The sequence below is a fragment of the Excalfactoria chinensis genome, chromosome 5 (genome assembly GCF_039878825.1).
Source record: "Excalfactoria chinensis isolate bCotChi1 chromosome 5, bCotChi1.hap2, whole genome shotgun sequence".
Taxonomy (NCBI): Eukaryota; Metazoa; Chordata; class Aves; order Galliformes; family Phasianidae; genus Excalfactoria; species Excalfactoria chinensis.
Genome location: NC_092829.1, coordinates 28,084,185 through 28,107,614, shown reverse-complemented (window position 1 = coordinate 28,107,614; position 23,430 = coordinate 28,084,185). Strand labels below are relative to the sequence as shown.

General features: G+C 34.0%; 1 protein-coding gene across 1 annotated transcript in view; it reads right to left on the bottom strand.

Annotated features, from left to right (window-relative positions):
* The window catches only part of RYR3 (ryanodine receptor 3), a 183,209-nt gene that overhangs the window by 73,048 nt on the left and 86,731 nt on the right, over positions 1 to 23,430 (bottom strand). The window contains exons 26-40 of the mRNA XM_072337850.1: positions 22,845 to 23,050; positions 21,937 to 22,111; positions 20,782 to 20,990; positions 20,140 to 20,324; positions 19,408 to 19,444; positions 18,938 to 19,098; positions 18,247 to 18,412; positions 17,278 to 17,364; positions 16,695 to 16,921; positions 14,947 to 15,748; positions 14,242 to 14,442; positions 13,640 to 13,742; positions 9,894 to 10,031; positions 5,711 to 5,984; positions 3,795 to 3,909 (exon numbers count right to left, since the gene is read on the bottom strand). Of these exons, the coding sequence (XP_072193951.1) occupies positions 3,795 to 3,909; positions 5,711 to 5,984; positions 9,894 to 10,031; positions 13,640 to 13,742; positions 14,242 to 14,442; positions 14,947 to 15,748; positions 16,695 to 16,921; positions 17,278 to 17,364; positions 18,247 to 18,412; positions 18,938 to 19,098; positions 19,408 to 19,444; positions 20,140 to 20,324; positions 20,782 to 20,990; positions 21,937 to 22,111; positions 22,845 to 23,050 (3,086 nt within the window). The remainder of the gene's footprint in view (positions 1 to 3,794; positions 3,910 to 5,710; positions 5,985 to 9,893; positions 10,032 to 13,639; positions 13,743 to 14,241; positions 14,443 to 14,946; positions 15,749 to 16,694; positions 16,922 to 17,277; positions 17,365 to 18,246; positions 18,413 to 18,937; positions 19,099 to 19,407; positions 19,445 to 20,139; positions 20,325 to 20,781; positions 20,991 to 21,936; positions 22,112 to 22,844; positions 23,051 to 23,430) is intronic.

Here is a 23,430-nt window from a genome sequence, read left to right as displayed (position 1 = left end):
ATATCTTGCAACTATTAATAAGAATATTTATATTTCATTATACAAAGCATAATAAATATTGCCTCCTTTACAGCACAGTTCTCATTCTAAGTAAAGCCTTTTCACTTGAGACAAAAAGTTTCTGGGGAAAAACTGATAACACAATTAAAACCTGTATTATATGCATTATCTATTCAGATAACTTCTGTGGAGTTGATTTGATAAAATGCATTTTTATTTTTACACAGGTCTTTTTTGATAATATATGTCCCATTTGGCTATTTTACTCATGAAGGTACTGTTATGTACAAGTAGCATTTCTATGTTTAAATGTAAGGTAGATGAAAATGAATGAAAGTTATTTATTCCCTCGTGAATACATTCAACAATGCTTCCACATCCGTAATTTACAGGGATACAGAGTGCATAACAACTTTATTTAGAGAATTACAGTAAGCAGAATGAATGTTAAAAAATTATTTTAGAAATCACTTATAATTGAAGGTCATCCAAACAAAAATACAGTATAAAATTTTTATAATATGAAAGAAAAGATTTTGAAGTAATTCTGAGAGTCAAAAAGAGCACTGCTTGAAACCGAAAAAAGAATCAACATCAGAAACCAGCATTACCGTTCCAAAATTCTGAGAACAAAAACACAGTTTTAAAATAACTATTTCAGGCTTTTATCCACTAAAACTTAACTGTGATGTAGACATGGAAAGTTTGCTTGAGTATTTTCACCAACAAAATACCTTTCAGAGGGTTTGTAAGAGGGTACTATCAAAGTATTTCTAAGTTACTGAGATACCTTCAGCTTCACCATTTTACACTGATTTCAGATGTTTCTGACTCATTTATTAATAGCACAGTTGGAAGGAAGCCTGGCAAGAGTTTTCTTCTGTTTGGACAGACAAATTTTCACCTTCTGACTGTTCCTTTAGAGAACTGTAACTCTTACTACACATCTCAATACAGCCCCATAATAGAATCATTTAATCCAGGAAATCGGAAATAAGGCTTATACCATCTGCTGTCACAACTTCAGAAAACACTCAATTCCTGAACCAGAGATGACACTGTATTGCTGCTCATTCTCTATGACTCTCATCTACAAGAAGGGTCATAAAGAGGATCCAGGGAACTACAGGTCTGTCAGCGTAACCTCAGTACCAGGAAAGGTTATGTAGCAGATCATCTTGAGGGAGATCACACGGCATGTATGGGACCAAGGAATCAGGCCTAGATTGCATGGGTTCATGAAAGGCAGGTCCTGCTTGACCAACCTGATCTCCTTCTATGATTGAGTGACCCACCTGGAGGGGAAAGGTGCTGACATAGTCTACCTAGACTTCAGCAAAGCCTCTGACACTTCTTCCCACAGTATTCTGGAGAAGCTGGTAGCTTGCATCTTGGACATATACACTCTTCACTGGATAAAGAACTGTCTGGATAGCTGGACCCAGAGAGTTGTGGTAAATGGAGTCACATTCAGCTGTTGACCATTCACAAGTGGCATTCCTCAGGGGTCAGTATTGGGGCCTGTCCTGTTCAGCATTTTTATTGAAGACCAGAATGAGGGCACCGAGTGCACCCTCAGCAGGTCTGCAGATGACACCAAGCTGAGAGCCTTATGAGAAGCAGCTAAGGGAGCTGGGATTGTTCAGTCTGGAGAAGACTCAGGGATGACCTTATCACTCTCTACAACTACCAGAAGGGAGGTTGTTGTGAGGTGGGAGTTGGCCTCTTCTTCCATTTAACTAACAATAGGACTAGAGGGAATGGCCTCTAGTTGCATCAGAGGAGATTCAGGTTGGATGTTAGGAAATATGTCTCTGAGCGTGGTCAGGTGCTGGAACAAGATGCCTGGGGGAATGGAGTCACCATCCCTGGTGGTGCTGAAGAAACACTTAGACAATGTACTGAGGGACATGGTTTAGTGGGAAATATTGGCGGTAGGTAGATGGTTGGACTGGATGATCTTGGAGGTCTTTCCAACCTTTGTGATTTTATGATTCTATGATTTCTTTTCTTGAAATTATAAATTTTGACAGAGATAAATGTCCACAAAGCTAGGTATAGCAAGCAGAATGGGAAAATACTAACAATCTAGTTGTGAGGAACCTGGCTGATAGCAGGAAGAGTAACATTCTAACGTCTGATGCCACAACTCCTCTCAAACTATACATAAGTAAGTCATTGGATTAAAGCCATGAGAATTCCAAGTGAGTTTATAAAACTGAAGTTGACCATATTGTTTCTAGCCTTACTCTTTTTTGTTCAAAAGGATACCTTTCCTGGGTGAATGGAAGATCCCTAGCACACACATTTACCTTTTCTAGATTACAGCCTGGTGATTAGTACCTAAGTGAAATCTTTCACGAGACTTCTGTACATGCTCAAAAGTCAAGTGTTCCAGCAGGAGATCAACGGACTGCAATCATTTTAAAAAGCAGTACTCTCTCTGCAATATAACAGTTCCTATGAAGGGTACTTCAGATCTGGACCTCAGAAGCAATGCTTCTCCTGTAAAATTCCCTGTTTAACTGTCCATTGTATGAAATCTCATTGTAATAACTTTCTGTGCTACTTCTGTGCAAAAAGTCTTCTCTTAATAACCTTTTCCCTATTATTTCATACCATAACTGTAGCCCTCGGTCTCCAAAGAAGAAAAAAAAATAAAAATAATAAAAAAGAAAATTTAAATGGTGTTGATTTTCTGGAAGTTTCCACACTTGATGTACTTAGAGACTGAAATAAATCAAATTCTTAACAGTATATTTCTTAACAAGATTCCTATTACTAAGAAAATTCCAGATCAGTGGGAAATGTTTTTGAATTTCCCACACACTTCATAGATACAGGTACACAGGATAGGATGTTTCAGATGGCCAAAAACATTACAAGCCATGACACCAAGTTACCAACTAATTTTTTTTAGATCTGCATTGCTCACAAAAATATCAGTAAATTCTGTGACATACTTAGATATGTTGTGATAACATTATTATTACATAGAACTAGAATGCACTGCAGTGCAGTTTTGGTGGGTATTTCTTGTCACTTCTGATTTCACTTACAAACACTACAGCAAAAACAGAAAGCTGCAACATCTGTAAATTATACAACTATAATCAGCCAGTAACTAATTGTAGCTTGCCTTGCCTGGCAAAAAAAACCAAAACAGCACTGGGAACAGAGGACAATCCTCTTTTTGGAAGGGAGGCATTAACATTAGAATACCAGGCATAAGTGAGAATAAAAAAGATAAACCCACTTCTCTTCTAACTTTCCTCATGTAGTTGGAGGAATGTTCAGTTATGCCACTTTACCTTTAAACAAACATACAGATACTCAAACATAATTCTAAGTACAACTTTGCAAATTATAATTCAGTTCAAGACATTGAAATTGAGCATTCAAAATCTTAACTAAGTATGCAGTTTACCATTAACAACACTTTATCTAAGATGATGCCATTTTCTGGGCAGACCTTGGCCTCCTATGTATGAACCTAAAATATGTATTTAATTTAAAATAACAACAAAACCTTTTAAAGTACTATTAAACAAAACACCTATAACAATTTACTTTAAATATATATATATATTTAATAATAATTCCTAGAACACCAGTCATGTATTTTATGAACTTTTCAATTCCTTATGTTAATTAAGAATCATTAAATCTAGACAAGCAATGTCAGTCATATAAAGGAGATGTATTCATCTTTGGATACATCCACTTTAACATCATTATTTACCTTTGCAAAGGCTAAAGATGCAAAACTAATGATGTAATTACAGTGAAATTACCTGAGATTTATCTCCTCCAAGCACATTCACCATCACATCCATAACTGTCTCATGCATGCCCAAGACTCTCATTAAGTTAGGATGCTGATAAAAAACCTTGTTGTTCATTATATCTCTAAAGTGGGAGAAAAGGCAACATCTTTAAGAATACTATTTTCATTTATTAGAGATTTTAGAAATAAGTGTTCATAATAGTAATGGAGTTAAAAATTCTCTGATTTCAGTGTAAAACAAAATCTTCTGACAAATAATTAACATTAAAATACATTGTTATTCATCTTTCAGAAATTCTATATAATAACAATCTAAACTTTTTTATTATTTAAAAATGGAGTTTCTTTCCTCTTTTCCTCTCCATTTCATCTTTAAATTCCTCTTACCACCTGTTCTGTTTAAAGAAAAAATATATTCTGTTATGGTCTAAGTGGAAAAGAATATGAAGATCAATAAATCCAATTCCATCTTGCCTCTGCAGAAACACTGCTTAATTCATTTCCTCAGATCATAAAGCAGAAGATACTGAAGATACTTATTTTTCAAGGATATCAGTTATATATCTTTCATCAACATTTCCAAAATTAAGACCATCTGAGAGAAGATGTAAAATGAAATAAGAGTTCTCCTAAATAGAAATATTTTAACAATTTCATTCTGCCCACTCTCCCTTCTAGCATATTCTGGAATTCTCTATTTTTGTTTAATAATCCAGAACACAATTTTTGTGTTTTCATGGGAATATGAACTGCAGAGGAAAAAAAAAAAATAAAAAATCATGCCTATTTTAAATGAACACAGATAACTGGTAAAGGAAACAGAATCATTACATATTACCTCTGGGAAAGGGGCTACAGACATGCCCAGTTTAGATAAAAGTTATCATTAGACCCATTAGAAACCTCAGTAATTTTACACAGGGACAAATTAGGTAATACTGTCACATACTAATTAATAAGCTGTTTGTATGAACTGCCCAATTCAACTGAAGAAACTTTTACAAAAAAAGAACCCTGCAATTTCTACAGGAAAATACTAAGAGTAGTGTCAGTTCCTTACAACTGTTATGAAGGAGAGAAAATGTTTGATGCTCCCAATGAAAGACAAATAAATATAGCTCTTAAATAATCTTACAACTATCATTTTCTTATTAAATACTCTATTTTCATTTTAGGCAAATCATTTTCTGTGAAATAATTTATTTATTACTTCCAAAACCGAGTGTCCGTATCTTGCAATTTTTTCATGTAAGAGGAGTAATAGGTATGCACAACACTACTACTACTACTTCAGAAGAAGAGTTTCATAATAAGAATGGAGAAAAATATTCTCATACCACAGGAGGGATTACATCAAAACAAAATCTTACAATTATAAAATTATAAAGGACAAAATAAGAGATCTTCTGTGTTCAAATACTTTGAGTTAACATTGATACAATTCTAACCAGCTTGAAACATTTCAGATCACAATGCTTTACTGTTTCCATCTAGCTGCTTGTAAAAACTTGCCACTTACAAAGACAGCAGCAAGTCTACTCGCTTATAAATGAAAGAAATAATGTGAGCTTTAATTTAGCGTGTTATTGACACCAATGAAGAAATAAGTCTTCTGTTCACTCTAGAACTGCTAAAAGTGCTAAAAGATGTTTGTCAACTAAGCATCAACAACAACAAAAACTCACTGGGCTTCACTGTTGTAAAAACAGTCCACTTTCTTTAGGTGAGAAGATACTTCGGTTCACAGAAAGAAGTTTGACACAGTTTACGCTGATCGTGAGATCAGTTGGAGCCATACTAAATGTTTCTAATACACTTCAGCATTTCATTACAGCAATAATTTTCATCCAGGATCTAAAGCAGACAGATTTACCAGTACAGTAGAAAGCATTATTAAAAAATGAAATGATGTTAATTGCATACCCCAATCCATTAATCATTAGCAATTCCTCTTCTTTTCCCATTCTGACACTGAGAAGCGAGCGAATCTGGCCCAGTGCAGCAAGCAGATTAATGGTATCCTTCACAGAGGCAGCACTAATAGTGTATGCTTTCCTCAGAGCTTGAAGTAGCTCACCAATGCTATCATATTGCCTACGCAGGAGAGTGTACATAATCCGAACCAATTCTGGATCTTGAATCATATCTTCCTGGGACCAGCGCACCATAGTCTGGGAAATGAGTTCCTTAAGTGTAGCTAAAATATTAACATACAAACAATGTTACCAGCTACTACAAACACAAAAACTCAAAAACATACATTACAGTAAAGTATCAGATAACAGTAGACAATAAGGCAGTTTTAAGAAAGTGAAAGAATACTAGAACGGAATTTCCAACAGGAAAAATAATGTTGGATCTTTCAAGGTAAGTCTGATGCTCCTGAGAGATGGAAAATAAGAAGCTTAAACATAGTGTTCAAGATAATACATCACTGGTAACAATGAAAACTTCTTGACTTATCACAACCCCAGAAATCATTCTTGCAAGTGATATGCTAAACTAATTATTATTATATTTCATTTATATATTAATATTTATAAACCAGCTCTAATTGCGGAGATTTTTCTATTGCCATTTGTCATAAGGACTGACTCTTATGTCATTTTACATTGTCAAAGAAACATTGTATTTTTGATGAGCATCAGTCTAGGTTTGGAATACACAGACTGATCAAGAAATTTTCAGTGAAGAGTTCATTGTCTGACAAGTATGTGACAAGTATGCTTCCAGCTATCCTAGAAAAATTCATTAAATTAAGCTCAGCCAGATAATTAGCTCTGCCAGAAGGGGAATTTTTCTAAAAATTTGAACTGTTTTGAAGCACACGACCCATATTGCTTGGAGTAGTTCTATGTTGGATACATTTTCGATACAATGACAGTGAAAACAATCTTTCTAAGCCCCGAGTTCAGAGACTTCACCTGAAAACTAAAAACATGTTCCCATCCTTATTATAAAAAAATGTTCACTGTCTATACTAAGTGGAAGAGGATCTCTCTACACTCACTATTTTTCCTCTCTTAAAATTTACTTTAAAATGTATTAATAGAAAGTTATCATTAATTCTCCGAAGTTGTTAGAAAAACAGGGTGTGGGAGTCAGATTCTGTTGAGGCAGTTCTATTACTAAGGGCAATCCATGAATAAAAATATAGCACAAGCATTTTTTTGAAAATGCTAATTTTCTTCAATCAAGGCAGTTTCTTCATTCAATACGATGGCATATTCTCCTAATCACTGCACTAAATTGTACTCCCCTAGAGTAACTAACACCTTCCAAGAACTTTGCAACTCACTGAATGTTACTCATTTCAGGTAACATAATAACTGTAACAAAGATTATAAGGAATAACAATGAAAGCAAAAAATATTTTATGCAAAATAATGTAGCATATAGGATTTAGCTATGGTGAGGAAAAATATCATTTGATTCTACCTGAATGGATGTTTTCCAGTTTACCTGCAAAAGCATCTGCACTTAGTCAAATATTACTGCAATTTTACACACTTGAGTTAACCATCAGATATTTTCACGTATCTAAAAGACTGTTATAATTTTTATTACAAACATAAGATTTCACAGGAAACACATTCCTGTGGAGGAGAATCAATTCAATCACATTCCTGGAGAGGAGAGGAGAGGAGAGGAGAGGAGAGGAGAGGAGAGGAGAGGAGAGGAGAGGAGAGGAGAGGAGAGGAGAGGAGAGGAGAGGAGAGGAGAGGAGAGGAGAGGAGAGGAGAGGAGAGGAGAGGAGAGGAGAGGAGAGGAGAGGAGAGGAGTTCACATGTGGATTACATAATTCAGTTTTCAGCTACTTCCTTGCAGCTTTCCATCATCCTCTGAGTGACTTCAATATGCATATGAATGTCCACATACACTAATATTATGCATTATTTGAAGAAGGAACTCCAATCTGAAGAGATTACCTGAAACATCTAGAAATGCTGAAATATCTAGAAAAACAGATCCTGTAGTATCACTTGTCCAACTTGCATTTCTTATGATTCAAGGCCCCAGAATGTATTAAATACAGAAACCTGTTGTTTCAGTAAGCAAATACCACATTCCCCTGGGCTTTAAAGACTGAACAGGCAGATCATGTAACAGATGTTCTGAGTTACAAAACAGCTTTATTGTCAAATCTTACACAACTCTCGACAGAATAATAGTCTGAAATTAAATTAATGGTCCAGAGTATGTACAAGGATCTGTTATCAAATTATAAGTAGAAAAGAAGCACCTTCTAGCATTGTTAATTGAAAGACCAATCTCAAGTCATTTGCACAGTTCTGCACACGATATTTGTTGGATATTACAGAAACTTAGAGCTGGTAAAAAAGAAATCTTAATTGACAAAGGCAAACAGCAAGCAGCAAAAACTTACATTGTAATGGAAGAACTCATTACTCACCATCTATAGTCACTACTTAAATAAACACTGAAAACAAGGAAATATATGACAAGAAAACCAAAAACTGACATAGAGATTCATACCATATATGAAATACATCTGAGGCAAAGTGTAGGAGTGAAAGTCAAATGACCTGCTCAAAGCACCTAAATAAAAACACTTAGACAGTAGAGAGGAATGGTAAAAGAGCTGTCTTGACAATTGAAGAATAGGGCATGAGCATATACATATAAAAGAATACAATTCAGAATAGTAAGTCTGTGATTCCAAGTGTTTCAGAATGTATCTGTGCATGCATGTATGTGTCAGTGTGCACACATACCCTAAGACATGGGAACAAATATATAAACTTCTTTTGCTACAGTTTCTTCCCTGCCAGCAACAGAACCAACCACAGTAAATAATTTATTAGGAAGAAGCAGAGACAAAAGAAAAACATATTTTCAAAATGGAACATAAAATATTGCAAAGATAAAATAACGATAAACTGCTAATCTACTGAGGCAAACAGAACATGAGATAACTTCAGCATGCAGGGCATTTTAATCTGCAACTTGTAAAAAACAAACAAAAAAAATAAATAAAAACAAGCAGCTCTACTTTCGCTCCCAAGCAGCAAGTTAGTTGAAGCAATTTCTGTAATAAACACTACCAGAAAGTTATCTGGACCATTTGTTATTTCAATGCTTCCTTTAATTAAAAGCAATGCATCTTTGAGACATTATTAATATATGCAATGGGCTATTTTCAGCTTTTTATCACTGAATCAACTTCATGCTGTTACAAATTCTCTAGTTAACACCAATCATTAGTCTTCAAATTTGTTTACCAACTGAATAACATTCTTCCAAACATTTGGAAGAAATGATCAGCTACTATATATGACTTCCCCCCCCCCACCCCCACTGTCATGAGCATGCTTGGTTTCTCTAAAAATCCAGAATTTTAAAGAAAAAAATAAAAAAAATATGGTTTGCATTCAGTCTGGCTGAATAACTTTCCACAAAAAAGTCCATACAGTGCTGTGCTTTTTACCTGTGGCTAGGACAGTGTTGCTATTGTACCAGTGTTTTGGCTTTGGCTGAGTAGTGCTGGCACAATGTCAGAAGATTGTGTCTCCAACTCCCTCCCCACAGAAAGGCCAATAGGTTGGAGGTGAGCAAGATTTGGGGATGGGACAGAAAAAGCTAGGGACAGCAGATCTAAAGTGACATATCATATTGCATCATTTCATGCTCAGCTACAACTTCCTTTTTTCTTTCCATGGGAACTAACTTGAATTCAAGAATAAAAACATTGGACTTTCAAACTTTGCAGTTTTCTTTTAGTGACTCATACTAAACATATGAGCATGTTATGAATTGATCTATGTATCACGTGTCAACACCCATCAACCTTCACAGTGCTTTGCAGTATTTAGTGCAAAGGCTTTTTAAGAAAAAACTTTTTAACCTATCTGCTTGGTGCCATTCAACTAAGCTGGGACTGTTTGGTCTACAGGTATTATTTCTGCTATACATATCTAAAACATTCAATATGTAGAATACTTGTTCTAATAGGTAAAAGGAAGATAAAGAGGTAGTCTCCTTCTTCAGTACACTATGAAGTTTAATTAGCAGATGAATTCATGTTAATCACATAACACTTCCAACACTTGCATCACAGAAATATGTATATGGAAATAAAACTTACTAGGGGATTTGTCTTCTTCTTCTCTGGGCTCTATTTTTTCTGGTTTTGGTGGACCTTTGATTTTGTATATTAATGAACGAAGTTTGCCAGTCAAGGAAGAATCTTCTTCTTCCTCTTCCTCCTCTTCTAGTGGAATACCTTAGCAGATAATAAAAATAATAAGAAAAAATTCTTAACGTTTGAAGATGAACTCCTTTAATATTTCCAAACTACAAAGTATCTACAGGGCAAGTCTTTAACCAGGAAGTTTTGTATAGGAAAAAAAATGTGTTAAGGCCAGCAACTTTAAGATGTCAGCTACAGCAGCATCTCTCAAAAATAAATCACATTTATTTCAGTACACAAACTTCTTAAATCCAGAGTTATATTATTTAAAGTGATGGTAAGTGACTTTTTGATTGCTGTGTCAAAAAGTCAATTACTTTTGACTCAGATTCACATTTGATTAAATATGTAACTCAATATTTCATAATGTATAATGTAAGCTAAAGAAACATATGACTATATCCGACAATAGAGTACAACTTTTGAGATATTTAGCAGTCATAAATAAGCTTACCAACTGACATTAAAACTGATAAAGAGAAGATGCTTGGAGATGTACTAGCAATAAAGAATTTTTCTTGAAAAATATATACAATGAAATGTATCCAAAGGGATACTTTTTTTTTTTTTTTTTTTTTTCCAAGTAGTTCACTACAGTTAACTTCACTGTTTCACAACCAAAGTATTTTCAAATCTTTCACACCTCTTAGTGATGATCCAGTATCACCTGTTACAATCAGAAGTACAGAACACCTAAGCAAGTTTTCTTCAGACAAGAGCTAACTATTTCAACACCCTGCCATGGTCAGGGTCACCAACCACTAGACCAGGCTGCCCAGAACTACATCCAGTCTGACCTTGAATGCCTCCAGGGATGGGGCATACACAGCCACTCTGGACAACCTGTTCCAGTGCATCACAACCCTCTGTGTGAAAAACTTCCTCCTAATATTTAACTTAAACCTCACCCGTATTAGTTTAAAACCATTCCCCCTTGTCCTTTCACTATCAATCCATGCAAAGAATCACTCCTCCTCCTGTTTATAAGCTCTTTTCAAGTACTGGAAGGCCTCCCTGGAGTCCTCTCCAAGCAAAACAAGCCTGGTTCCCACAAATTTTCTTCATAGGAGAGGTGCTCCAGCCCTATGGTCATCTAGCGGCCCTCCTCTGGACCCATCTCTAGAGCTCTGCATTCTTCTTGTACTGGGAACCCAGGCCTAGATGCAGTGCTCCAGATAGCGCCTCACAAGAGCTGAGTAGAGGGGGACAGAGTTAAGACAGCATCAAGAGTGGAGAAAGCAGCATCCTATTCAGTGCTCCATTCAGACATCATTCACTCTCCATCTTCTGAGAGATGCAACCCATTCAGAAACTGTTCTGTTAGTTTTCCTTTTGGCTAATCACTTAATTCAAGTGGTAGAGGTCTATGCACTAGGAACACATAATTTTAACCCAGAAAATGAACCAGCTAAGAGTAAAATTGATGTTATACAATATAATCTGCTTTAAATTTGTTTACAACCAAGAGATTGTACACAAAAATTATGACACAGGATTATTATTTTGCTGGCAACTTTAATCACTCACAGTTAGGACATACTAGGATTAAGACTGCCTGAGTAACTTTAATTCAGACTATTTGTGTATATTTGCTATAATGAAGCCTTTAATTACTTGATTACATACATATTTTTCCATTTAGGCTGCAAAGTTTACTTAGTATTAAAAATCTGCTTAAATATTCCAAGCACGACTCATATTCAGTTTTATCTGCAGCTGTGACTGCTCTGTACTGATTTTCAGGACTAAGCCAGGATGCAGATTTATGGAGTATTTATCCATGGTAACCCCCTCCGATAAATCTGTACAAAGTCATGAACATGGTTCTGTTTAGGATCCAGAAGATCATTATAGTATTTTAATTGCTGGACTACTTTCTCATCTCCTTCAACATACAAATTAATAAAGCAGTGAACAAAAGTACACCTCTAAAATACTACCAGCAACAAGACTTCACAGTATCAAGGAAGATATTTCCAGCTAAGGTGGGATCTCAATAATCTTCATCCTGGAGTCCTCAGAGAACTCTGCAATGCCAAATATCTTTGAAAACCAGAAGCATGCTCAAGTGCTAACTGAACAATGAAGACCACATTATCTTTCTTAACAAAAATTGGGAGAATACAGAGTAGCTGAAAGGATATGGACTTTAATGTTTGGAAGAAAAACACTGGAATCAAAGAAACAAAGTTTCTGATAAACCCTTAAAAGAAAAGATCAATGACAATCAACACAGGATTGTCAGGAGCAAATCACATTAAACTAACCCAATTTCCACCCATAACATAGTTTGCCTTACAGATACAAATCTTAATATCATCCCACACAACATCCTGATACAGAATCTGATGAAACACAAACTACATATTGGCCCATTTTATGTTAGGTTCTAGGCTAGCTGAAACAAAGTAATTAGCTGATCACAAATTCACAGCTAGAGGGTTGCTGGAGATTTTAACAGTGTACCCAGAAATATGATCAGAAGCATAAGCTTTAGCAAAACAAGTACAGAATCATGGGACTCATTACAGCTACTAACAGTAATCACAAACTGTTTATTATTTGTCACTAAAAGAATATAACACCACAAACTGAGTAAAACTGGTTTTAAGGGTAATGAGCGAAGAAAGATCTTGCAGACTGTATCAGCAAAAATTTAAAAATGACCTCAAGCAAATCAAGGAAGTAGGAGGAAGAAAGTACTAATATTATCATGTTCTTCCTAGTGAAGAGCTTTAAATGCTGTCAACTCAGTCTAATGACCCTGTTCTCTTCTTCTTGAGCCAGATTTGTGCCATGAACCATAGGACCATGAAAGGCACTGGAAGAATAAACATAATGCCAAGAAGATAGATATGATCTATCTTCTGAGTATATAGATTTTACATAAATTTTAACTGCATGATTATTGGGAATGAGCAGTAGTAATTGACTGACTTGACTATAAATGCTAGCATCATGGTAAATGGAATAGCAGTCCCATGACTGCCTTAATTAGACTAAGATCTCAATGGACTAATGAAATAGTTTGAGCATCATATATAAAATTTAATCAATTAAATTTGTAGAGAATATTTTATTTTGTTCACCCTTGCATATACCCTAAGGAAATTCAGGTTCAGTCCCTGGAAGAGAAGTGGGTAACTCATACTGTAAGCTTCACTCCAATAGTGTCTTATAATGGATATCACATTTATGTATATATGAGGAAACTCAGTTAAAGCAGCACCATCATCCCATACCTATTATTTTTTATTTAATTCACCACTGCTAAGTTTCACAGCCATAATGCAATTTCAGTTCCTTTTATCTACTTGCACATGTACACAAGTATATACAGATCTTTTAAGGTAACCCAATCTTCTTCATTGGATGCTTTTTGCTATTGCAAATTGAGACTAAAACCAATATATTAACAGAAAAATACCAGACAAGATTTAATGGATACTTAACAATGAAGCCTGAAACAACAACACAGGCTTCCCATATTTTTTGGTAGCATATAACAAAAGGTTTTCAGAAAAAAATAAATCAGCATGTAGACAGAAATAAATTTACACAAAAAAGAGGATAAAAATAGGAGAGAGGGAGAGAGGAAACATTTTTATTTTCTAACTCATCTGATGCACCTTGTTACTCACCACAGTGAATTAGAAGATCATCATGGAAGTCATATAATTCATCCCGAATCTCCTCTGGACAAGGACAATCCTCTCCCAGTTGAAAATTCAGCAGCATATTAATCTTTAAGGGTATTTAAATATGTTAAAGGTAATGAGCCTAAAACACATCCTACTATATTGTCATGCTTGAATCAGCATAAAACATAAAATTTTAACACACATTAACGGAAATAGTATAGCAACATTCCTTTGTAATTTTTAGGTATGACTGTCATAAAAATACAGCATACTTAATAATAAAGCTATTTCCTGAATACAGAAAATAAATACATAGCAACATAACTTATCAACTTATCTTTTAGAACTGCCTGAATCATACTCCCCCTGCACTGGATGATAATGTTCAAATTGTGTATGCTCTTTAGAAACCCACAGCCAATTTGTGGTATAGAACTTGATTTCTACAGGACTGGTATATGCATTTTGACATTCAGAATTTTGTGGCATCTTAATAAATTTCAAATTCAGTTCTGGTTCTGTAGTAGCTCCCATGGCAGTATAGAAGTCAGAAATTTTATCATTACACTAATGTTTAGATTCAGTCATTTATTTAATATTACCTGTTCTTGTGGAGGAGATCGAAATTCCTTAGTCTTCTTGGCAGTTAAAGCAGCAGACATGTTCAGGGCTTGCATAAGTTCATTATACCTGTACTTCTGATTATATTGCAATTTTGATACATAGTGATCTGCAAACGATACAATTGCTTCCACTCTATGTTGCAGCTCACAGTCACAGAAATAATTGAGTAAGTGGCACATCTGGAGTAGAAAAAACAGATAAATTCAACAGCTTAACATATTAAACTCTAATTGAGGAATAAGCTATAGCAGAAATTATGCACTGGAACAGGTGCTTAAAATCAATTTTATCCTTTAATAAAAATCAAGTTTTTCCTTTAATAGAGTAATGGTGACAAATGCATATAGTTTTATTATGCTAATCAATAATGCATTCACACTGTGTTTCATTTTATGCTCTCAAAACACAAATATTAATTCTCTTTTAAAATAAATGTATTAAATAAATAAATATTTGAGTACCTATTTTGAGTATGAGGACACTGCATAGAAAAAAAAAAAAAAAAGCATAATTATCAAATTTGGTTATTAAGGGGAAGGCATAAGGTAGATTGGAATAAAGACAGCCAAGATTCTACAATTTTCAAATTGAAGAACAGACAAAGTACTACCTTTCTTTTATCAATAGTATGGCACATATAATATTAAATGGTCTATATTATATGGTCTATATTAAATGGTCACCTGAAGCTTAACAGATTCTGGTAATCTCGTCTGCAATAAGCCCTTTGTAGGAGCTTTTGTTTCTTTTACTGCCTTTTCTCCAGCTTCTACAGCTTTTTCTTCAACTTGTGTAACTTCTTCCTTCTCTGTCCTCTCTTCTGTTTCTTCCTTGTGATCTCCGAAGACATTGGGATCAATGAGGATTAACACCTGCTTCACATCATCATCATCAAAAACTCCCATTATGAGCAATGTTGCTATGAGTTTAAGAACAGGAACAAACTGGAATGCAATATGTCCTCCAACAGGATCTCGTATATGAGAACCACTACATTGTACCGCCTCTGTCAGCATACTTATAGCTTTGGATTTAAGTGCATCAAGGGGAATTTCTGGACTGGATGTCTGATGATCTTCAGAGGTCACAATAAAGCAAGGAGTAGAAAAATTAAAGCTTGGTTTGAGACAAGTGCTAAGCCCTACTCCAGGTAAACCATGCTTCTTTGTCTCATCAGGATATAATTTAATAGTTCGAGTTTCCTCTGTAACTGGAATGATAAATTCATTGTTCATCATGAGCTTGGCTTGCTTGGCATGGTCCAAATGAATACTAATGAGTAAGTCATAGAATCCAGAACGTAGGAGTCCAGGTAAATACTGATTATCTATTGTGTAAAATAACTGAGATATATCTACATGGCTACAAAGTGCATAAGCAACTCTAGTGTTACCTAGAGCACAAACTGAGCTATAAAGTTTTAAAGTGTGATAGTGAAACTTCATCAAATCTTCTTGTTCACATAGTTCCAAAATATCAACACATCTGTTATGCAAAAAAGAACAGAAGACACATCAATTTCATAATTTTTTTTTTTTAAAGTTCATAATCTGTGCACATTTTACCCTGTTCTAGTTTAAACCATTACAAATGATTTTAGCAAACCTTATCATGTGAATCCCATAGCAATCCCATAATATTATTTACGATTACTTAAAAGATTATTTAAAATTAGCACTGCACAAAACAGGATGAAAAGATCTGTGATAGAGAAGCTTCTTTGGAAGCTACAGTAAATCATGTCTTCATTTTTAAAAGTCATGTTTCCAGAATGTGAAGCTGTAGATTTTTTTTATTTTTTTTCCAATGAAGCACAGTATTAATGTTATTATTTACTCTTTTCCTGAATTTATTTTTATTAATGATAAATGAAATAGACTATTAATTTACAAAACTTAAATCTATAGCTTTTAAACTATCTTTTCTGTTTCACTTTTGCTCATTCATTGGTTGATTTATCATTAGTTACAATATTTGATATTTTAATACATCTTTATTATCATCACTGAAGACAAAATAAAATATAAGGCAGTCAGGATCTTGTCAGCAAGAGCAAAAAAAGTTAATTTATGTAAAATCAAAGCATATAAAACAGAAATAGATCCCACAGTTTTAACATATAAACAATCAGAAGAATTGTATTTTGTTGTTATATATGCATATATATATATGTATATGTTGTTATATTTTTCAGTCTTACAGTATCTCTGTGTTTAATCCCTGAGATAAAAACAGAATATGTTAAATTTTAAAGGAAATCAAGTAGTTATGCTTTCCCTTATTTATGTAAATGTCATCATGTGGCATTAAAATTGTCAGGACTCTTTTACCTACTTAGAATTCATAAATACTATTCAGTGGGAGATAAAATGACAAACTATGACCAACTCAAGTCTCAACATTCTCCAGCTCTGGTTCCATGGAAATGTACCTGTTTTCCTCTGGGATATGAAGTGCCATCATCTGCAGGGGTTCCAAACACTGCACAACCCAGCCATGACGTTCACTGACGCGCTCTGTTTCTACTTTTAGAAAGCTGTTAGGCATCCTACTCCATAAAACAGGTGTAATCGTTTGCACATCAAGTCGAGGGGGACACTGAGGAACAGGATTTCTTTCCTCACTTTTAAAAATTGCTGCTGATAAAGGCATGGTATTCTGAAACAAAGTGAATTAGAATTATTTTTGTAACATTTAATATGAATTAACTTCTATCAAAATGTAATTTATTAATAGCTAAGAACTCACAGAAATATGAGTTATAGTAACAAACATATTTTAAAAACTAGCAATACTGTGCTCTCTCCAAACACCTCCAGTTTACTGTGACAAATACTGCTTAAATTTATGAACAACTACCGTCATGTAAGAATTAAGTATACAGAAGTAATCTGTTTACATTTTATTCAAGTGAAAAGACTTGTCAAAAATTCAATCTTCCTAGACAAGTTCTTTCCAGAAGGAATTTCTGTGGAAACAGATTTAAAAGAGCATCTTTAAAGAACAGTTAATACCTTTAATTTGCCAAGTTCAAACTGAATTAAGTTAGTGCTTGTAGGCTGTACAAAAGCTGCAGGGAAAAGCTTCGTGTTTGGTTCAACCTAGAAAAGAAATGAGATTAAAAAACTATAGTGGCAATAACAATCTTCTCCCCAGATATGATATTAAACACTGTATAGTTTACATTTTATTAGCAAATAATTGTAGACGCTGTATTGAAATGACAGTCAGCGTCTACCTGCAATTTATCTCTAATACTGTAAAAGTATTGCTGAGTTACGTTTACAGACCCACCAAACTTACAGGCAGGCATCACCATTTTCGATAACAAGTCTACAACATGAGCTTTTCTAAGACAACATGTTGATTTATTTAAATTATAACCAAATTCAACACTTGCATTCTAAAATGGCTCTTAAAAATCCAGACCCTTCACAACTAATTACTCTGCCTCTCATTCTAGGAAATGCACCCACAATACAGACTGAGGGTAGTACACAGCTTTTCAGAACACTATACATCTTCTAGTGTTCTTCCACATTTTTTGCTGGACAAAAATATTTCACTATAAACAAAACTTGTAAGCAAATTTTGAATAAAGACAAAATCAGAAGGAGATAACAGGGTGGTGAGAGCACATCATTTTATAAAGATGGCACAAGTCTTAATGTCATATGAAGATCAGTGAATTATTGTATTTTAAAAGATCTCAAAAATTATTTGATTTTCAGGTTCAGCATTTGTATCCAGTCTTAAAGATCACAATGTATCACACTGAATCACAGTGCTGCAGATGTAAAAATGTTTGGTTGCTGGATATCTTTGTTTTGAGAATCTTAATTTCACCACTGTACAATATATGAAACTATGTTATTGTAACATGAGTAGTGCTCACTTAAGACTTCTAAACAAGAAAAAAGAATATTTATAATAGCATCAAAATTATCAACTTCGTAGACAACTTCCTGAAAATTTGATAATACCTGATAACAAGTGCCAAGCTCCTTTCCATTGGCAGTGAATGACAACATTCCAGTAGCCAGGTCAACAAAGCATCCAATTTCTAAATCAACATTACTGCGACCTGATCTCTGAGAATTAGCAGTTATATCTCCTCCCCAAACCATATAGCAATTACTGCGCTTCACACTGCAGGAACAAGTAAAAAAGACAACAAATCACAATTCACTCTGAACCTCACCGTATTCATGAAGATGTACTTTTCTGTGAAGTAACAGAGATACTTAAATGTGCTTGTGCTACTATTAGCCTTATTTTCTAATTACTATTTTCAATCTTTTTATTGCAAGCCTCTTGAGTAAGTTATCATATCAGACTGACAAACTGTATTTTTCTTCCCTTTTCTAAAATTAAGGAAATTATCATACTTCTCCTTTCTTAGGTAAAATACAGTAGAAGTTTCATCCACAATAATCAAGTGTGGATGTTAGAAGAAAAAACATCCCAATACATTTTTTCCAAACAGAATTTTAAAGTTAAATACACTCCCTTTAAGTCTAAGTAAAACACATTTGTATAAACATGAACAGTTCTACTCCACAACTAATATTATTATTAGTTTAAATGCTCAGCATGTAATCGAGCTTGTGAATATTTCACTTCAAATAACTATATAAAAATACAATTTTTAATAAGTAGCAAATAAATTTATACCTTTCATGAACCCTGCCTCTCTCATCTCCTAAAGTAACCGTCACTGTACAGTTTTTATTTATGTCAAAATTCTCACTGTAAAAATGATAGTCAGGTGTTACCCAGCCAACCCAGACGGAGGATGGGTCTTGGCCAGCAAATATCCGCAAGGAATAAAAATACTGAAAAGTGGAAAAGAACATATTAGTAATAAAAACTAAGTTATTTTCTGAAGTAGTCAAATAATGATGAAAAAAATTCAATGTACAACTTTTAATACAGATTTTTCAAAATAAATAACTTCTAATAGTAGATTAAGACAATGAAGCTTATGCCTCAAGTCATAGAATTTGAGGCGTTACTTATGCAGATTGTTATGTTACAGCAGATAAAGATTTCTTTCAACAGATCAACTTCTAAGGAACATGATACCACTACTAAATCTTCTTCAGAAAGCAAGAAGAACTAAGCATCTTAGTATGATTACTTACTGTAGTAGAAGAAGAAGGAAATTCTTGGCTGTGTTTTCTAAAGATAGAGGAAAAACTGTAAATTAGTTAAATGAATAAAACAGAAGTAAAATAAATAGTAGCTCACATTATTAAACTAAGTGTACTTACAAGCTAACTCATGCTTACTAGGCATTGAATACAGTAAATTAAACATGCAAAGATTTTACAGGCTATGTACATTGATCCATAATAGTTTGCTGTAGTTAAGGTGGAGAGTTAAGTTTCAAAGGTCCTGAACTTGGCAATTACTGGTATGTTTAAAAATCTCTCTCACAATCTTCTTTTCTTTGCATGAGAAGAAAATTTCACTTTTCCAATAGGAACAAGCTATAAACTATCAGGAAGATAAACAGGTATCCACTGGGAATGGGATTCTCAGTTGGTTTTCCAAATTACATAAAGTGCTTTGCAAATCTCACTCATTTCAGAAGGATAGCAGATGCTAAGCAATGGATGACTGTAAGCTTTTTGATGCACCTTTTCAGAAAAAGATTCCTAGATGTTATCTGTGTATATCAATATGTATTGAATTTGTTACAAAGTTATTAAAACTACCAGGTACAAAAAAATCTCAGTAATATACATCATATATATGTACTGAGTGCAAAAGCTAATACAAAATCCTGAATGTACAATATCAAAGAACAAAGTAGAACATTAAATTTACACAAAGAGCATGAAATAGGATAACTAAAAAAGCATAAGTCTAACCGTTTTTGAAGAGCATCCAATGAGGCATTTTCCACACCCATGCCAAAGCTGAATGATGAACGGAACTCAATGGGCATACTCAAACGGCAATATATCATATCAGAATTGCTGTTTTGTGTACCAAATGTTTTGTGAGTAACTTTTAAACGAGGTGGACTCTCAATGGTTCCATCAATTCTCCATATCTAAATGAAATGAATCATTTTAACAAAATACTGTTCCAAGAAACACACTGATAATGTATGCAAATAGCAGATAAGATAACTGAAAGAGCTAAGTTAGTTTGTTGGTTTTTTTTTAATGAATTCAGAACTTTTCTCTTAGACCAAAACATTAGCTTGGAGAGAAAAATATGTTCCACCTAAACTGACTATTAATTATTCTCAAATTGTTGTATAGAACATTTTCAAAAAGAAAAAAATAGTTCTTATTACATTAATTCACATACTTTCATCTGTATGAATAGCAATACTACCATAAATGAATTTTTTATAAAGGTCATCTGAAATTATCTAATGTGAGTTAGTAGATTTATATGTCAAATTACCTGATGACGACAGATTATTATTACTAAGGGTTTAATGTCTCAGCTTGCTAAACAAGCAGCTGATAAACAGCTGCCTCTCTAACATGTAACGCTACCTGTATGTGAGGATGATTTTTTGGCACGTTAACAAATGTTGGTAAGCGTTTACTAAACCACATAGCAACATCTCGGTTCATGTTCACTGCAAAAGGTTCAAAACCTTCTTGAAGGCCACACATGGTGTAATATTTGAAAGTACTGGCATCCATTCCAAGGTTCATACGTCCAATCTGAGATAGACCCAGCGAGCAAATTGGAACAAAACCTAATGAAATGACACAAAAAGAAAAAAAAGAACCACACAAGTTATTTGAAGAACACAAATATACTATTTTGAATGTATCTGACGTGAACTGAATTATAGCTCCCAAAAGAAATGTACAGAAAATGATGACAAGGATTTAAAGCTACCTTAAGTATTAACGACTGAGCTCAACACAATTCAACAGAACCCCAAGTACCCCGGTAGTGAATAGACATTACATGCACCATGACATTTATTGAAACAGTAGAACATTTTAACAGTTGTTATTACTAAGATCTGACATGTGTCAAAGATGAAAAAAATGTCAGGACATAGCTTCTTAAGCAATCAAATTTAAAAAAACAAGATTTGCTCAAGTTAGTTATTCATTTGTTAGAAAGATCAGTTATATTTGTCATTATTTTTAGGCCAATAAATCAGCCGTTTATGCAAATGGACACCAGAATCCAAACTTCACTAGACAGAAGTTACTAATGAATGTTCTGATCTCTCATGACACTGAATTTCCAAACGGAAAGATGAGACTGAATTATTTAATATATGTTTAAAATTTGTTTTGTCATCAGTGTCTATAAGCTTCTGGCCTATCTTAATCCTTCCATTGTTCATGTTGGACAAATACAGATTTCTTTATTTTTTCTTTATTTTTTATGACCAAACATTTTCATTTCCAAGTAGCAGACAGTATCAGTAAAAATACAATGCTGTTGAACAGTTTACTCCATCTCTCCTAACACAGAACTCAGAGCAACTAAAGTTAAAAGCCAACAATTCCACTACAAATTCTTTCTCCTAAACTACAAACTTATGTTTTCAGAGAAGCTCAGGTACTGAAAGGCTGCTATAAGCTCTCCTCTGAGTCTCCTCCTCTCTAGACTGAAGACTAGTTTTTTTCTGTTTTCTTTGATTTTTCCTCATAATCATGCAAATATAAAGAGAAAATTACCACTTTCTATTCCAAAGTCAGCAAATGCAAGTTCTGAGCCTTTACTGGTTATAAGCAACTCTCCATTCAGAGTAAAGATAATTGATTTGTCATCCAAGTTTATCATGCAACCAACCACATCTCCTGGTTGCCAACTTCGTCCAAAGAACCCACTGCCTTGATGCCAACGCTGGCCCTAAAAAAAAAAAAAAAAAAAGAAAGAAAGAAAAAAAAGAAAAAAGACAATCAGATAAATAAACAACATGCTAAAACTGAAAAATAAACATTTTCAAAGAAGAGACATCAAAAGTTCTGGAGAGTAAAATAATCAATCAAGACTAGAAATGTTTTACATGTTTTATAGACAGCTAAAATACTAAGTGAATGAAACTTTAAGTTCATTTATAACATCTTGGTCTCAATTACCCAGTTAAGCAACCTCAAGTTAACCTTTAGTTTTATTTATTTTTTTCATTTTCAAGTTCTCAGAGTTATTTACTACTAGAAATATTGACTCATGGCTTTCAGGTAATTAAATTAATTAATATCTAAGAAAGCTAGTGCAAAAAGCACAAACAACATAAAAGAGAAAATACAACTGTAGTCCAGTCTTTGAAGAAACTTAAGTTTTAGTTTTGTGAATTACCAATTTAAAAAGAAAATGAACACTGAATTATGTTTATGCTTCTAACAGACTTCCTTACTTAGGTGATATATGCTAGGAAGATAGATACAAAAAAATGTACCATTGTTAGCATAATTACAAAGACCTGAATCAAAATGCAGATACCATAAACCAGAGGTCTGAGGTATCATTTTAAGAATGAAAAATATTCCAGTAGTTGGAATATGCAGAGGAAACCCACATTGCCATTTTCTGTTTAGGATGCTATTAGCTGAAAATAATAAAAAAGCAAGAATGCACTGACTTTGCTTCCTTCAAAAACAAATGCTTGGTCATCAGCTCCCAGTTCAATGTCAGGTCGACAGCCTGGCCTGGCCCAGCCAACACGCATATCTCCACCTGTTACAGCTTCAAACTCAAAGTACCACTTCCCAGACTTCACTGCATAAGATTGTTCTACTCTGAAAAAACGTATCTTGTCAATGCTGACTTTTTCCACTGTTTGGTCAGCTGTAAAAAATCAAAATAAAACACTTTATAATTAGATAATACTGTAAATGTCACTGTTCATCTTAACTGCATCCACTGTTTCCTGTTTCTGAAAATAGCCATTATCTACCTCAGCAAGTTTAAGAACCTTCATAGTAAGTTTTGGAAGAGGAAGAAAAATAATCCACATACACGAGCTAACACATTCTAATTCTATGCAGGATGAATGCCTGTCCACTATTTAGAATAAAAAAAATTCAATGTCTGTCACACTACACAGAAGTCACAAATGTATAATTGACAGGAGATGAACTTAGAGGTGTAACATTCAATCTAATGGAAAAAAACGTGGACAATGTAGTTAAAACTACTTTAGTAAAAACATTAATAAAATAAGTAAT